Source organism: Fomitopsis serialis (genome assembly GCF_022376445.1).
Source record: "Fomitopsis serialis strain Sig1Antser10 chromosome Unknown B0H18scaffold_18, whole genome shotgun sequence".
Lineage (NCBI taxonomy): Eukaryota > Fungi > Basidiomycota > Agaricomycetes > Polyporales > Fomitopsidaceae > Fomitopsis > Fomitopsis serialis.
The window spans coordinates 340440-355719 of record NW_025954978.1 but is presented as its reverse complement, the minus strand read 5'-3'; the positions used below and the strand labels follow the sequence as shown (position 1 = coordinate 355719).

General features: G+C 54.0%; 6 protein-coding genes across 6 annotated transcripts; 3 read left to right on the top strand and 3 right to left on the bottom strand.

Moving 5' to 3' along the window:
• Nucleotides 1-464: 464 nt before the first annotated feature.
• Nucleotides 465-3189, top strand: B0H18DRAFT_1209608 (uncharacterized protein; the record flags this gene model as incomplete). Its single annotated transcript, XM_048036325.1, has 6 exons — nt 465-698; nt 748-1917; nt 1972-2104; nt 2161-2501; nt 2551-3117; nt 3181-3189. The coding sequence occupies 6 exons, from the start codon at nt 465-467 to the stop codon at nt 3187-3189; spliced, it is 2454 nt and encodes an 817-aa protein (XP_047895808.1).
• Nucleotides 3190-4108: 919 nt separating this feature from the next.
• On the top strand, nt 4109-6956 carry B0H18DRAFT_1209607 (uncharacterized protein; the record flags this gene model as incomplete). Its single annotated transcript, XM_048036324.1, has 5 exons — nt 4109-4480; nt 4530-5137; nt 5204-5859; nt 5916-6256; nt 6306-6956. 5 exons carry the CDS (start codon nt 4109-4111, stop codon nt 6954-6956), a joined length of 2628 nt encoding a protein of 875 aa, XP_047895807.1.
• Nucleotides 6957-8175: 1219 nt separating this feature from the next.
• B0H18DRAFT_1209606 (uncharacterized protein) lies at nt 8176-10924 on the top strand (the record flags this gene model as incomplete). Its single annotated transcript, XM_048036323.1, has 4 exons — nt 8176-8448; nt 8508-9855; nt 9909-10252; nt 10301-10924. The coding sequence occupies 4 exons, from the start codon at nt 8176-8178 to the stop codon at nt 10922-10924; spliced, it is 2589 nt and encodes an 862-aa protein (XP_047895806.1).
• Nucleotides 10925-11021: 97 nt separating this feature from the next.
• B0H18DRAFT_995269 (uncharacterized protein) lies at nt 11022-11837 on the bottom strand. Its single transcript, XM_048045317.1, has one exon. It carries the CDS (start codon nt 11738-11740, stop codon nt 11312-11314), a length of 429 nt encoding a protein of 142 aa, XP_047895805.1. The 5' UTR covers nt 11741-11837; the 3' UTR covers nt 11022-11311.
• A 320-nt stretch (nt 11838-12157) lies between these two features.
• Nucleotides 12158-12983, bottom strand: B0H18DRAFT_161946 (uncharacterized protein). The gene is made up of 2 exons (XM_048036928.1): nt 12294-12983; nt 12158-12229 (listed from the first exon to the last, which is right to left on the bottom strand). Exon 1 carries the CDS (start codon nt 12732-12734, stop codon nt 12303-12305), a length of 432 nt encoding a protein of 143 aa, XP_047895804.1. The 5' UTR covers nt 12735-12983; the 3' UTR covers nt 12158-12229; nt 12294-12302.
• Nucleotides 12984-13066: 83 nt separating this feature from the next.
• On the bottom strand, nt 13067-14389 carry B0H18DRAFT_995267 (uncharacterized protein). The gene is made up of 6 exons (XM_048045316.1): nt 14292-14389; nt 14075-14239; nt 13685-13986; nt 13612-13629; nt 13535-13573; nt 13067-13479 (listed from the first exon to the last, which is right to left on the bottom strand). Exons 2-6 carry the CDS (start codon nt 14205-14207, stop codon nt 13228-13230), a joined length of 744 nt encoding a protein of 247 aa, XP_047895803.1. The 5' UTR covers nt 14208-14239; nt 14292-14389; the 3' UTR covers nt 13067-13227.
• Nucleotides 14390-15280: the final 891 nt, after the last annotated feature.

Below are 15280 nucleotides of genomic sequence, written 5' to 3'. Positions count from 1 at the left end.
TCAATACCCGATGACTCGGAGAGCGTTGTTCCCCCAGTTATCATAGAGCGTGGGGAGCGGTCATCACTCCGCTCGTACGCACACACAAGTGGGTAAACTTTGTCACGATCCGCGAGGCTGGGGATCTTCATGCTACATAGCAACCACGCGCGTTTGTGCGCTGCGGCGTCGAAGTAGTTCACGTGACCGCGTGCAGACACGTCTGTGGCTGGTTTGTTCGTAGCCACACTGGTTTAGGTACAGTACTGATAAGTACTTGCTTCACACAAGCCTTCATCTCCATCTCAGCGTCCAACGTCAACCGCATCACTGCAGTCACCCTTCGCTCCCGTACGACCTACATTCTCCTAAGAGTCAAATCCGTCACACAAAGATCGAAATAGACGTTGCGCGTACATCTCGGCTCACCTAAAATCCTTCGCGACATGCAAGCTACGCCTACTCAAGTACAATTGAACACCGAAATGACACAACACAGTCAAACACTCCAGTCAAGCAACCGTAATAGGGACTCCCAGGCCTGGGCCGTCGAAATCGACGGCAAGATCAGCTTCTTCGACAGGAGACTCCCAGATTTCTTCACACAATACATCCCCTGCGACACGCCTTTCCCAGGGTACCGTCCATGGGGTAACCCATCTGACGTATTTGAGGCTGTCCCTGTTGATGTCAAAGAGACTGCGAAATACCCGGAATTGGTATGCTTTGTCGATCTCCCGGTTCGCAGTATCTGACAGTCTCTCACAGCTAGTAGGACTGAGGAGCCTTGTGCAAGAGTTTGAGCCGGAACGCAGACCCTTGTTTGCTGAAGGCAGTAGATGTCGCGTCAAATTTCCGTTTTCCACATGGGAAGACGAGCGCAACTACACCATGCCAGGCATCCTGATGTCGTTTCCCGGTGAACAAGACGAGGGTTGGGCCGGGACATGGCATGGTATCTCAATGGTATTCGAGATCAAGCGTACCAGAGGCGAAGATCCGATTGACGAGTACGGTGTGCGGTACGGCAAGCAGGCGACGGACGCACTGACGCAACTTGCGAAGAGCGCGCGGAACCTCCTGTCGACGCACGGGATGCTCTTTGTGTACGTCGTCGGCATCTACGGCGACACCGCTCGGATCTACCGCTTTGACCATGCAGCGTGCGTCGTCTCACGATCATTCGACTTCAAGGAGACGCCATGGCCTCTCCACGAACTGCTCTGGCGTTTCTGTTACTACCAAGGGCCACGAGGAGGTGCCAGAGTAGCTAGCGCACCTCCGACATATATGCTTATTGGCGCGGATCCGTCGGTTCAGCGAGCTACCGACGAAGACCTTAGGCTTGCAGAAGAGAAGTACGCGAAGGTGGGTACAGAACCGCTTACGCTCACCGACAAGCAAGCGTGCCGATGGATCACAGTAACAAGACACAGCGAGGACGGGACGGAGATGGGAACGACAAGGTACCTAGCCTATCGCATCCGCTCTCTCAATGCGCGACTCTTTTCGCGCGCGACGGCCGTCTGGGATGCGCTCGAGGAGGGAACGTGGGAGCGCTGCGTGATCAAGGACTCGTGGAGACAACTTGAACACGATCGCGAGGATGTTTTGTACGACCGAATTCGCGGATCGTTTCGAGATCGACCATGGCACGAAGTGCTCGAGGATCATGTCTTCATGCACCGTAACGATGGGCCTAAGGAGAAGCCATCAATTCCGACCGGACCCTTCCAGGTAGACGAACAAGGCTGCTCTATGCTCCCACTAGAGTTAGAAGAGATGCTGGTCGACGCAGCGCTGGATCCTACGATCGCAGAGCTCTACGGACTGCCGGAGATATCGTATAGCGATGACCTTGGAGCGCGCGAGGCGAGCAAAGCTCTGCGTCCGGACTCGAGCAACGCTGCTGGTAACCGTGGCAGCACCGGTATTGTGGTGAGCAGTCCTGATCGGCCACCCGTGTACGGCCATCGCACCATTTGCGGTCAGTTACGGGACCCGAAAAATGCGAACTACTATGAACGGAGCCACATGCGGGTGATAATGAAGACGGTTGGCCGGCCTTTGTCCTCTTTCAAATCGACGAAGGAGCTTGTCCGTGCTCTCCGGGATGCTATCATTGGTATGTCTCCCCAGCTGCATACTCGCTATCACGCTAACAACGTATTTGGCGAACAGGACATAGGCAGGCATACCAAGCTGGCGTCATTCATCGAGACATCAGCGAAGGCAACGTGATGATTTGCGATACGTCGATCGCTTCCTTCACTGGCTTCCTTCTCGATTTTGACTATGGGTTCGATTGGAAGGCCGCGCTGAAGCATGCGGGGTTGCCAGTTACAAAGGCCAGCTGGAAGACATTCGTCGAGAAATATAATGAGAGTCTGCCCTATCGTCACCGACCGGCTCCGCCTGAACAGCAACCCGTCCTGGACCCTCATGACGCAGACGTTACAAATCCGGAGGCCAAGGCAGCTCGGGAAAAGTGGGAAGTGAGGATGAAGATGAGGGAAAGAACGGTGCGTCTGAATATTTTCATTTTCGCTCTGGTATTGATGAGTATTGCAGGGTACGCTGGATTTTATGGCCATGGAGATTCTGCACTCCTATCTCGCGCACGATGTTCGCCATGATCTGGAGTCGTTCTTCTGGCTCTTACTATGGATTGTTTCCCGACATACAAGCAACACGAGCTATCCGACCTATGGAGTCTACCTGGACGTCTTCGATACGCATCAAGAGAAATCGAGTGCGGCAAAGAAGATAACGTTCCTCATGGAATCAATGCCATTCCAAGTGAAGGATAACAAGCCATTGACGACCCTCCTCCGTGATTTCAAGCAGCTCTGCCTCCACAACGTTCCGAGGGGAGGCGAAGATCCATCAACTATAGTTCCTCTCACTTACGAGAGCGTGCTAGCAGTGTTCGACAAGGCCCTTGCCGACCCGTCTTGGCCAGAGAGCGACAGTGCGCTGCCGTTCAAGCTTCCACGAGACGATAACAGTTCGGAACCGGGGCAAGACACAAACGGCAGCTCTGCAGGGTCGCCTCGGGATAATAAACGCGCGAGGGAAGCTGACAGTGAGGACGAGGGTGATCTTGCAATGCCCCAGCGTGCTCCCAAGAGAATACAGGTAAGTTTTTCAGGTTTCGATCCTCTGTATTTCGAGTTTGGGGAGTCTGGGCAGACTTCTTAGGTCGAGTGATCAGGTGTGACTGTAATAACACGGTGTCTTGGTGGAGTATCATCTCAGAGTTGTACACTCGTATTCTCCTGCTGATGTAATCTTCAACATATGCTTTGCAATGCAATATCTGATATACCACGACTGCGGGTCCTCGCGATTCACCGTTTCTGCTTCGGACAACACAAACATCGTGACACTCAAGTCTCATATGAACGCCGCGGAAGCATGCTTACTCGCCGTGTGTTTACTATGTAAGTACTTATCACCGTGTGCCCCGCTCGCAAATCGTAAGGACGTGAACAGCATTGATCACCTCTATTGGACTTCCACTACCTATTCGACATCTCCGAGTCTCGCGTAAGGGAACAACTACGCAAAAATCAAGCAATGCACTGGTTTTGCACTAACCGCATCAATTTTTCAGTGTGCTTCGTTGTGTTACTTTAGAGCAGTTCAGATGAAGCTTCACAATAGACTTGAATAGCATCCAATATCATGAAGCACTGAATGAAAGAACCGGCGCCTGAGTCAGCCCGTAGCGAAGCACTCCCGGGGATGTCGAGCCACAGCCACGTGATCGCGTGCACACGCGTCTGTGGCTGGCCTGTTCGCAGCCACAGCGCTTCATTTCAATCTTCGACCACGACCACGCGGCAAGCCTCGGCCACCTTCGCTCCTGCACAGCTTCTCATTTGTTGACAAACGTCTGCAGTTATTGCCATATTGGTCGCACAAAGAACAAAGCAGCAGCCGCGTGTTTGTTTCAGCTCACTTCTGCGCACCCATTTCGGCCTTCTCGCAACGAGGTTCGACCACAGCCTGCCGAAAATTACCAAAGTTGGACACGTCGTTGTTCTGTGCCACCGGCGGTAACCGCCTCCTTCGCGCGATTGGCTTCCATCACACTGACTAGTTTCGCTCCATATAAAGTGCAACCATGTCGCCCCCAATGTCCCCGTCCTCTTCATTCTCTTCCTCTGCGTCCTGGACGGAAGGATCCAGCGAGTCGTCCATCTCTTCCGATTTTCCGCCTTCGCCCGACATGCAGGGTACACCGAGCAAAAAGAAATCCAGTACTGGGATCACGCAACACGAGCAAACACTCCAATCAAGCCAAGTGAATAAGGACTCTTGGGCCTCTGAAATCGACGGCAAGATCAGTCTCTTCGACAGGACTCTCCCAGAATTCTTCCAACACTACGTCCCCTGCGAATCGCCTTTCCCCGGGGACCGTCCATGGCGTGAAGCATCTGACGTATTTGGAGACGTCCCTGTTGATGGTAAAGAGACTGCGAAATATCCGGAATTGGTATGCTCTGTCCACTTCTCGTTTCACAGTATCTGACGGCCTCTTCCAGCTATCAGGACTGAGGAGGCTTGTACGAGAATTTGAGCCCAAACGCAGACCCCTGTTCGCCGACGGCAGTAGATGTCCTATTCGGTTCCCGTTCGATGCGTGGGAGGACGAGCACAATTACACTATGCCGGACATCCTTATGTCGTTTCCCGGAGTACGCGCCAAGAAATGGGCCGGGTCATGGCAAGGCATCTCGATGGTGTTCGAGATCAAACGTACAAGCGGCGAAGATCCAATTGGCAAGTATGCCGTGAAACCTGGCAAACAGGAGACGGGCGTACTCACGCAGCTCGCGAAGAGCGCGCGGAATCTCCTGTTGACACACGGGATGCTCTTTATGTACATCGTCGGCATCTACGGCGACATTGCTCGGATCTACCGCGTCGACCATGCGGCCTGCGTCGTTTCACGATCATTCGACATCAAGAAGAGGCCATGGCCTCTCCACGAACTGCTCTGGCGTTTCTGTCACTACCAAGCGCCGCAGGGAGGCGTACCAGGCGCACCCCTCACCAATATGCTTCTCGGCGCTGATCCGTCGGTTCAGCAAGCTACCGAACGCGATGTCAAGCTTGCTGAAAATCAGGGCGTGACGACGGACGAGCAAGCGTGTCGATGGATCACCGTACCAAGATACAACGATGACGGGACACAGGCGGGAACGACAACTTGAAGGTACCTGATTTATCGCATCCGCTCTCTTAATCCGCGACTCTTCTCGCGCGCGACCATCGTGTGGGATGCGCTTGAAGAGGGGACGTGGGAGCGCTGCGCAATCAAGGATGCGTGGAGACAACTTGCGCGCGATCGCGAGGACGTATTGTACGATCAAATCCGTGGAGCGTTTCGAGACCGACCGTGGCGCGAGTTGCTCGAAGACTACCTCTTCATGCATAGTAACGATGGACCTGAAGGGAAGCCATCAATTCCGACCGGACCCTTCCAGGTAGATGAACATGGCTGTGTTATGCTCCCGCCAGAGATAGAAGAGATGCTGGTCGACGCAGAGCTGGATCCCATGGTCGCGGAGCTATATGGCCTCCCGGAGACGTCGTATAGCGATGATCTTGGAGCACGCGAGGCAGACAAGGCCCTGCACCCGGACTCGGGCGTTGCTGGTGCCCGTGACGGCCTCATATCTACCGCAAACAATCCTGACCGGCCACCCGTGTATGGCCATCGCACCATTTGTGGTTCGTTGCGAGGCCCACAGAGGGCGGTATACGATGAACGGGGCCACATGCGGCTGGTAATGAAGACGGTTGGCCGGCCTTTGTCCGCTTTCAAATCGACGAAGGAGCTTGTTCATGCTCTCCGGGATGCTATCATTGGTACGTCTCCCCAGCTTCTTACTCGCTGTCACACTCACAATGTATTTGTCGAGCAGGACATAGGCAAGCATATCAAGCTGGTGTCATTCATCGAGACGTCAGCGAGGGCAACGTGATGATTTGCGATACGCGGATGGCCTTCTTCGTTGGCTTCCTCCTCGATTTCGACTACGGCTTTGACTGGAAGGCTGCGCTCATGCATGCGGGGTTCCCGGTCAACGAGGCAAACTGGAAGATGTTCGTTGAGAAGTACAACGAAAGTCTGACTCACCCTGTGCGACCTGGACCGCCTGAAAAGATCATTCCTTTCTTGGGCCCCCATACTACAGACGGTTCACCGCACACCAAGGCCGCTCGGGAGCAGTGGGAAGCGAGGATGAAGATGAAGGAAAGAACGGTGCGTCTGAAGATTCACACTTTCGTTTTAGTATTGATCATTGTTATAGGGCACACTTTTTTTCATGGCCGTCGAAATCCTGGAAACCTATCTTGCGCACGATGTTCGCCACGATCTGGAGTCGTTCTTCTGGCTCTTGTTATGGATTGTTTTGCGACACACAAACCATACGAGCTATCCAACCTATTACTCTGTTTACCTCAAAGTTTTCGCTGCGCAAGACGGAGCAGATAGCGCGGCAAGGAAGAGACAGTTCCTCCAGACCCGGATGGCATTCGAGGTAAAGGATAACAAACCGCTGATGAATCTCATCCGCGACTTCAAGCGGTTGTGCCGACACAGCATCCCGTTGGCGGGCGATGATCCGTCAACGTCAACGACGGTTCCTCTCACCTACGAAAGCGTGTTGGCCGTGTTTGACACGGCGCTTGCGGATCCGTCTTGGCCGACGAATGACGCTGCGCTACCGTTCAAACTTCCACGCAATGTCAACGGTTCGCAGCCGGGTCAAGACGACTCTGAAGGATCGCAGGACAAGAAACGCGCGAGGGACGCTGATGACATGGAGCACATTGAGGAAGAAGAGGACGACGACGATCCATTCAAAATGCATCAACGTGCTCCCAAGAGGCCACAGATCGCTTGCCCGGGCCTCAGTTCTCTGCGATTCGAGCTCGGGGAAGCTGGACCGAGTCATTAGGTCGTGAGGTGGAATCGTGTCTGGGGATGCGGTGACTTGGTGCCATACAAGTATTCTCTCAGGACTGTCCGTTGTACTATCAAATTTTGCTGTTGGTATTTATTCATGTACTCTCGAACGTCTGCTCTGCAATGTGATCTCCATCATATTTAGCATCGCGGCAGCTGCTCACGCTACTGTCGCCGCCGCATACGCCTATTTTTCTCTAGACAGACGTGGTTGGGTGGGTTGAGTATAAGTACTTAAGGGCGTGTGCACATCATCGGCCAGTGATTGGAAGGAACCCCCACAAGTACTACTTCAACGTCGCAACAAGCCTCTGCTTCGTCGAACGTGAACAGTTCGGACATTCACTACACTCAATGCGCACTTCTTACGGGGGCGCGTTCGCTAGTCCTGTGGGCCACACTCGCACATCGGGAATACGTGAACTTCGCACAGCATTATTCACCTCTATTGTACTTCCACTCTTTGATATCTCTTGCGTAGGCAAACAAGTAGGTAAAATTAAGCGGCGCATCGTGATGCTTTTATGTCGAAGCACATTGGAGCTCGGCGAACGACCCATACAGGCTGTACTCTCGAACATACTTATGTTGCGCGATGCGATCTCCATTAAAATATGATCGCGGCTGCTCACGACTCGCCGTATTCTTTGCCCCCGCAGGTCTCGACGATAACAAAAAGGCCATAGTACTGTCCATTGTCGGCGCGTCGACACCTTTCGAGCGGAAAGACAGCAGTCGAAGCACCATCACGTGGCCGCGTGCACACGCGTCTGTGGCTGGCCTGTTCGCAGCCACAGCGCTTCATTTCAATCTTCGACCACGACCACGCGGCAAGCCTCGCCCACCTTCGCTCCTGCACAGCTTCTCGTTTGCTGACAAACGTCTGCAATTATTACCATAACTGTCGCACAAAGAACAAAGCAGCAGCCGCGTGTTCGTTTCAGCTCACTTCTGCGCATCCATCTCGGCCTTCTCGCAACGAGATTCGACCACAGCCTGCCGAAAATTACCAAAGTTGGACACGTCGTTGTTCTGTGGCACTGGTAATCGCCTCAGCCACGATTGGTCTCCATCACATTGAGTAGTTTCGCTCCATATAAAGTGCAGCCATGTCGCCCCCGGGCTGAAGGTCCCGGTCCTCTTCCTCTGGATCTTGGTCGGAAGGGTCCAGCGACTCATCCATCTCTTCTGGCTCGGAACTTGCATACGACATGTACGGAACACACCCCTCGCGTAAGTCTGGGGTTGCAATTACCAACAAGAAACAAACGCTTCGGACAAGCGAAGTGAATAAGGATCCGGACTCTTGGGCAGCCGAGATCGACGGAAAAATCAATTTGTTCGACAAGAGCCACAAGGAGTTTTTCGAGGTCTACGTTCCCTTTGAGGACCCTTTTGGTGGCGCACGTCCGTGGGACGATCCCGCTGCTGTGTTTGCAGACGTCCGTACCGTGGGACGGGAGACGGCGATGTACCCAGCACTGGTGGGTCAAGTTCAATTTCATGACATCTGCCATTCGACCTGTTTATCTCCGTCTTGTAGATTTCAGGACTTCAGACGGTTGTCCATGAGTTTGAACTCGAACGCCGGCCCCAATTTGCCGACAGCAGCAAATGCGCGGTCAGATTTCCATTCTCCGCATGGGAAGACGAACACATGTACACCATACCAGACATACTCATGTCATTTCCTGGTGAAGACGACGAGGCCTGGGGAAAGTCCTGGCACAGCATCTCGATGGTATTCGAGATAAAGCCAGGAAAATGCGAGGATCCAATTGGCAAGTACAGTACAGCGGCGACGGCTGTGCTCACGCAACTAGCGAAGAGTGCGAGGAACATCATGCTGACGCACGGGAGGCTCTTCGTCTTCGTCGTTGGAATCTACGGCAACCTTGCTCGGATATACCGCTTTGATCACGCAGCGGGCGTCGCTTCCCGAGCGTTCGATTACAAGAAGGATCCGTGGCCTCTTCATGAACTGATCTGGCGGTTCTGTCATCACCGAGCGCGTGTCGGCGGCCGAATGGGAGCACCCTTCGCCGATATGGTCCTTGGCGCAGATCCGTCGCTGCAAAGAGCTACTGAAGAGGACATCAAGCTGGCCGACGAGGAATGCATAAGAGCAGGGAGGGCCCGTCTTACGGAGGACGAGAAGCAAGCATGCCGATGGATGACGGCGATCAAGTACAACGAGGATGGCGCGGAGGTTGGGGCGACGAGATATCTACTCTGCCGACTTCGCTTCCTGAACCCGCGGCTGTTCTCGCGATCGACGACAGTCTGGGACGCACTCGAGGAAGGGACGTGGCAGCTTTGCGCAATCAAGGACGCCTGGAGGCAACTCGCCCGTGACCGCGAAGATGTACTGTACGACCGTCTCTGTAAAGCGTACCGCAATCGGCCGTGGTGGGAGATGGTCGAAGACTATGTGTTCATGCACCGCAAAGACGAGCCGGGTCCGGACAGACCCTCGTTGCCTGATGGCGGTTTCGAGCTGGACGACGAAGGCCATCCCATACTCACGGAAGAGTTGGAGGATATGGTGGTTGCGGCATCGCTCGACATAGGCGTGACAGAGTTATACGGACTTCCGGACGTGGTATACGGCGGAGACCTTGGCGCACTTGAGGCAGCGAAAGTGCTCTTAAAATCGCGCAGCTCGTCGAGCTCCGAGGTAAGCGGCGCAGATCTGGTTTCAGTTGCCAGTCATGCGGATCGACCGCTTGCATACGAAGCCTACCATCGCACGGTCTGTGGGTGGAATGCCCAGAAGGCGAAATACAACGAACGGAGCCATATGCGATTGGTGATGAGCACTGTCGGCCGCCCCTTGTCGGACTTCAGGTCGACGAAGGAACTCGTTAGAGCCCTTCGAGACGCAATTCACGGTACGTTCATTTTTACTCCGTGCGAATGGCCAGTGTTATTCATTCAAGACCAGGACATCGGCAGGCCTATCTGGCAGGCACGATCCATCGTGACATCAGCGAGGGAAATGTGATGATTGTCGACGATTGGATGTGTTTCTTTGTCGGTTTCTTGCTCGACCTCGACTATGCCTTCGATTGGAAGGCGGCGCTAGGACACGCGGGCTGGCCAATTAATGAGACAAGTTGGAAACGGTTCGTCGAGGAGTATAACCGGAGTTTGCCCCACCGCGCGCGGCCTGCGCCGCCCGAGACAGAAATACCCGTCCTCGTTCCTCCTCTTGATGCCGCTTCCGCTCCAGGGGGCAACTCTGACCGGGAGATATGGAAAACGAGGATGAAGTTGAAGGAGAGAACGGTGCGTCTCACTCTCGGCTGAGCTGACTTGTACTGATTGTTTGTGCAGGGCACACTGTTCTTCATGGCGATCGAGATCCTGTTAACCTATGTCGTCCATGACGTTCGCCATGACCTAGAATCTGCCTTTTGGCTCCTTCTCTGCATGATATTGCGGCATACCAAACATACCAGCAGCCCGCAGTATATGTTGTACCTGCGTGTGTTCGGCGCTGAGAATGAACTCGACAGCGCGGGGAGGAAGCAAGTCTTTCTCAGCGGGCCGATGGAGTGGGAGATCAAGGACAATAAACCTCTGACTACGCTCGTTCGGAAATTCAAGACCCTCTGCAAGAATAATCTGCCCAACTACGATGATCCCTCGAGCGTCATTCCTCTCACCTACGAGAGCGTTCTGTCGTTGTTCGACGAGGCTCTCGCGGATCCGTCTTGGCCGGAGAATGATTGCGCTCTCCCTTTCAAGCTGCCTCGGGACGACAGCGACATCGCATCTGCTACAGGCGGGTCGGGGAAATCGAGACAGCGTAAGAAACGCGACAGGGATCCTGATCAGAAGACGGACTCTGACGAGGACGAAGGTGACCCTTTTGGTCCACGCGCTGCTAAGAGAACACAGGTTGGCAGTCTTTTGCGGAACGAAGTCGGTCAGATCGTGAACAGAGACGGTCCTTGAGTATCGTCAGTATTCACTTGCGGTGTTGTAGGAGTCCGACGATGTGCTTCCAACTATCTGCGGTATATTTTGTATTCCGGAACCAGCTGTAATTATCATGTGTGTACTGTGTACTACTGTCGAATATCACGATCAACTCCCGTTATACCTTCGACGTACTGAGTCCTCTCATGATCGCCTGGTCAATGAGTTAGTAACGATGGACGCAACCGCTACTTGGATACGTCGTACAAGTAATGCTTAACACACTGAACGCTGCAAAAGGCCACTGACAACGTACATGTCGTGATGAATGAGTGGGTCCCATGTGCGCGCACACGGGCAGCTAAGTCTCGTAAATCACACTCGTACACTGGGAATCTGAGGTGAACATTCCCACAACATTGGCTATAGGCAAGAGTGTGCGCCTCCTTCGCCTAGACAATGGGTACGAGTTGTTCGTAGGCCTTTGTGCCCCGAGCTGAAAGCACCAGGCTGTGTAATATTACCCAGTGGTTCGCTTATGCGAGAGATGTTCGATGAATGCCGACGCCTGCAAGTACCGGCTCTCCAGACCTCCTTGAGCTCCTTCGCGAGGTCCACGCGGTTGAACTCGAAACTCCAACGCGTCTCCGTGCCGTCGCGGATGTTCTCGAGTTTCTCGCCCAGCGGCGTATTCGTCTGTACGAAGGCTTTCGCCCAGCAGATCAGCAGGTATGTAGAGCGACTGCGTGGTCTCCTCGACGGTGTCTTCAGTTCCTCAGACGGCGTGTGGCCGTTGGCACAACGCGCAGTACTTAGTACTACGCGCAAAGAGACCTTGGATGACAACTGCATTTCGACGTCAGCAACTTTGAGCCTCGAATGAGTGACACATATCACACCACGCTCGCCGTACAGGTCATAGAACACCTTCTCGGCGGTCTTCTCGTACATGTAGCCAGAGCCGATAGCCACACCGAGAGCGATCGCCTTCCCTTGGCCTTGTCCGTGACATCCTGCCACACCGAAACATTCAAATGTAATATCGCCGCCCTCCTTGACGGACGTGCGCACGGTGCGGTGCACCCAGCCATCCTCCTGCGCTTGCTTCCCGCTCCCGCCGCCCTGACAGAAATCGACAGTGAGTCAAGACTGTTGTCGCGCGTGTTGAGGCCGAGGTCTTGGCCGTGAACTTGAGAGCCAGAACCGATGCATACAGTTTACGAAAACGCCATATTCTCCCTAGTCTCCCAGAGGGAGGATTTGCACGTTCATTTTGTCAAACACGAAAAGGAAGCATCGATCGAATGCAATAGCGATGACAAGCTGCTCTAGAAAGATCAACTGCACGAGCGGCCCCGTCAAGATGTAAGTATTATGAGCAATTTGGCACAGTCAGACGACATACCATTGAGTATCAGTAAAAACGACCGCGACGCGTCGGCATAGGGAATCGAGCAGGGTTCTCCTCGCTCTTCCGCGAAATGTACTCGTCGAACTGCTCGAGCGAACCGGACGGGACGATCCCAGCGCGTTGGAGATCCTCTAGGACGGTGCGGCACCAAAAGCGACACCCGGACCCGGTCTGGTCGTACATGTACCGATTCCGCGTTCGGGGTTTTTCGAGTAGCGAGTCTAGGATCTCTTGGCCTGACAAGCTCGCGGACGCTGCTATGTTTGCGGCGAAGCTGGCGGGGAGGTCTTGAGTGGCTGGGGTGTCGCATACCACCGCCTGTAGACAACCAGTCATTCCGTCGGGGCCGCCGCCTGGGAGCATGTCGAATTTAATCACGCGTCCAGACCCGATGTCGAAGTAGACGATCCAGTGTACACTATAGAGGGATTGCATGGGTATTTTCGACCAAGGAACCACCCGGACTACCGGTGATATACGACGTCTGAACGAGTGAACTTCACTCAGCACGGGGGAGTTTCTGACTTGATTATGGCCATTTCCGTATCGGGGTTAATCACCACTTATGTGACCGCATTCACCCAGTGCGCTTGACCGGCGTCATCGTCATCGATTCCAACCATCACATGGTCGACTTCACTTTTCACCTCTGCGATAGTCTAGAGTCAACAGGCAATCACACGGGCTTTGTTCCTCATGTCGCACCTCATTTTCGTCAGTCTGCAGATGATCTCCCAGGTGGATAATACCCCAGCACACGAATGAAGTTCAAATCGAATGAATGGGTGATATTGGGCTGCTACCAGTAGCGAAAAAAGCCCTGTAGTGGACAGAAAACGATACACGAATGTGAGAGCACTGGCTAGAACGACGAGCTAACCACGACCATAACTAGACATGCATTTGAGGAGGTCACACAACCAACAGCCTAGTCGCACTGCATCCCATCGTCCTCGGGCTCGTCGTCGACGTCGCCGAGATCAGCAGAACCCGATGCGGACGAACTACCTGCAACCGCGGCGGCCTCCGCCTGCTGATGAGCTGCCGCGCGTTTGGCACGGGGCTCCATGTACCCTTTGGCAACAGCATCCTTGCGGCGGTTACGAATATACTGCTTGACTAGATCGGCAGTCGCCCACGAGCACTCGAAGCGCTGAAGGTAGGGGTGCTTCTCCTCGGCCTGCATACAATCATCTCAAGCGGTGATCAACAATATGCAATGAGAAGCGACTCACTGCGCGGAACAGCTTGCCGAGCACAACCGGGTTCTGGTGCTGATAATCTTTGGACCAGTCATCATAGATGCATGCACCAGGTCTCGTATGGTCCGCTTCAGTCAACGTGTCAGTAAGTGCTTCGTGTTTGTGAGAAGAAATGCCACTTACCATTATGGCAAGATACAGCGACTTCTCGTTGGCCAGGCCCATTTCCACTCGGACCTTGTAGTCTTGGCCTCCGGAGCCTCTCGGCTTCGGAATCACCTCGTCGCCAGTGGCGCGCCTCGCCGACAGCGAAGGCGCGTTGGCTGGCATGCGGCCCACGCCATGCTCAGCCGCAGCACGAGCAGTACTCGCCGCATTCTGGGCTTCGCGCGCAGCAGCATCTTTCATGAACTGGATCTCGTTGCGCTTGCTTTCGACGAGAATCTCAGCAGCCGCGCGCGAGGCCCGTTCTTGCGTCAGCGAGTCTGCGAGTATTGTAAGTATTCTACTTCATCATGTGATGCAGGCTAGGCCCGGGGCTGACGAGATTCGACACAAGGTCTTGGCACATACCTGTCAGGCTGGCGAGCTGCTCCTTGAGAGCAACCATCTCATCCGAGAGGTTCTGCTGCGATGCCTTCAGCATGGCATTCTCGTCGAGGAGGTCCTGCTTCGTGGGAGCCCGAGCTTTGTTTGAAGGAGCCATTGCTTCACGAACAGGTGAGTCGAGTGACAGTGCTTTACGAAGGTGAATTAGCATGTGTTCATCTATATAGAGAGCATTACTGACATGATATAAAGGCGAAATGGGGCAGGACCAGCTCTGCGGGAAGGCACGATAGTGTGCCGACGGACTTGAAGTGGAAGTTGGGAAGGGGGAAAATGAGGTGAGCGATAAGGTGTACAGTCCGACAACTTATGCTATTCTACTAATTGTTTGTCCCCATTTGTTCCATCATTTTAGGGCAGGCAGCAGCGGAGCGACTCAAAATTCACCAGGCCGCGGTTGATAGCACACCCGCCTGGTACCGATCAGATCTTGTGCGCTCACACCACCGACGACCACCGACCGACATCGAACAAGCCGACAACAGGCAGTAGGTGAGCTACCCTCACTCATCCTCTGTGCCCGAGTGGCTTACTGTTAAGTACAGCTATATATCTCCAATGGCGCGGGACGATTTTGTTATATGTGGATGCTGCAACCAGTCGGTCGCCAAGAGTACCGAGCGCCGGCATCGCAAAGGGCAGGCAAAGCCACACGTCCGAGCATCGTATGCATACCAGAAGAGCATCCTCAATGATCCTGTGGGAGTGGATGAAGCACGGAGGAGCGATGTAGCTGCAAGTTTGTCATGGAAGCGAAAGGGTGCCGCCGAGGGAAGGTATGTCGTGTGCACACAATCAATGACTCGGAGTTGCAGAGAAGATGTGACCGAATATACCACAGTTCCAATACCCAAGCCCGCCGTGTTTCGCAAGCACAAGTACCATCAGGAAGTTCACAGCCACAACATCCAAACACTCCTGTAGATTCGGAGAATGCTGCAATCGTGGATATGAACATTGATGAGGTCGCTGACTCAGAGCATGAGCCAACAGGCGAGTACAGTGTACCTTCGAGGCATGATAATATCGCTGAGCGAGGCACTGTAGCAGGCTTGGATCAAGACACTGCGGCGGCAATACAACGCGATGTCTGGGGCGAGGGAGATCAGCATTCCCGGCGCTCTGTGCAAATCGAAGACTTGGGTTCCGATGACGAGGACGAGCCGGCAT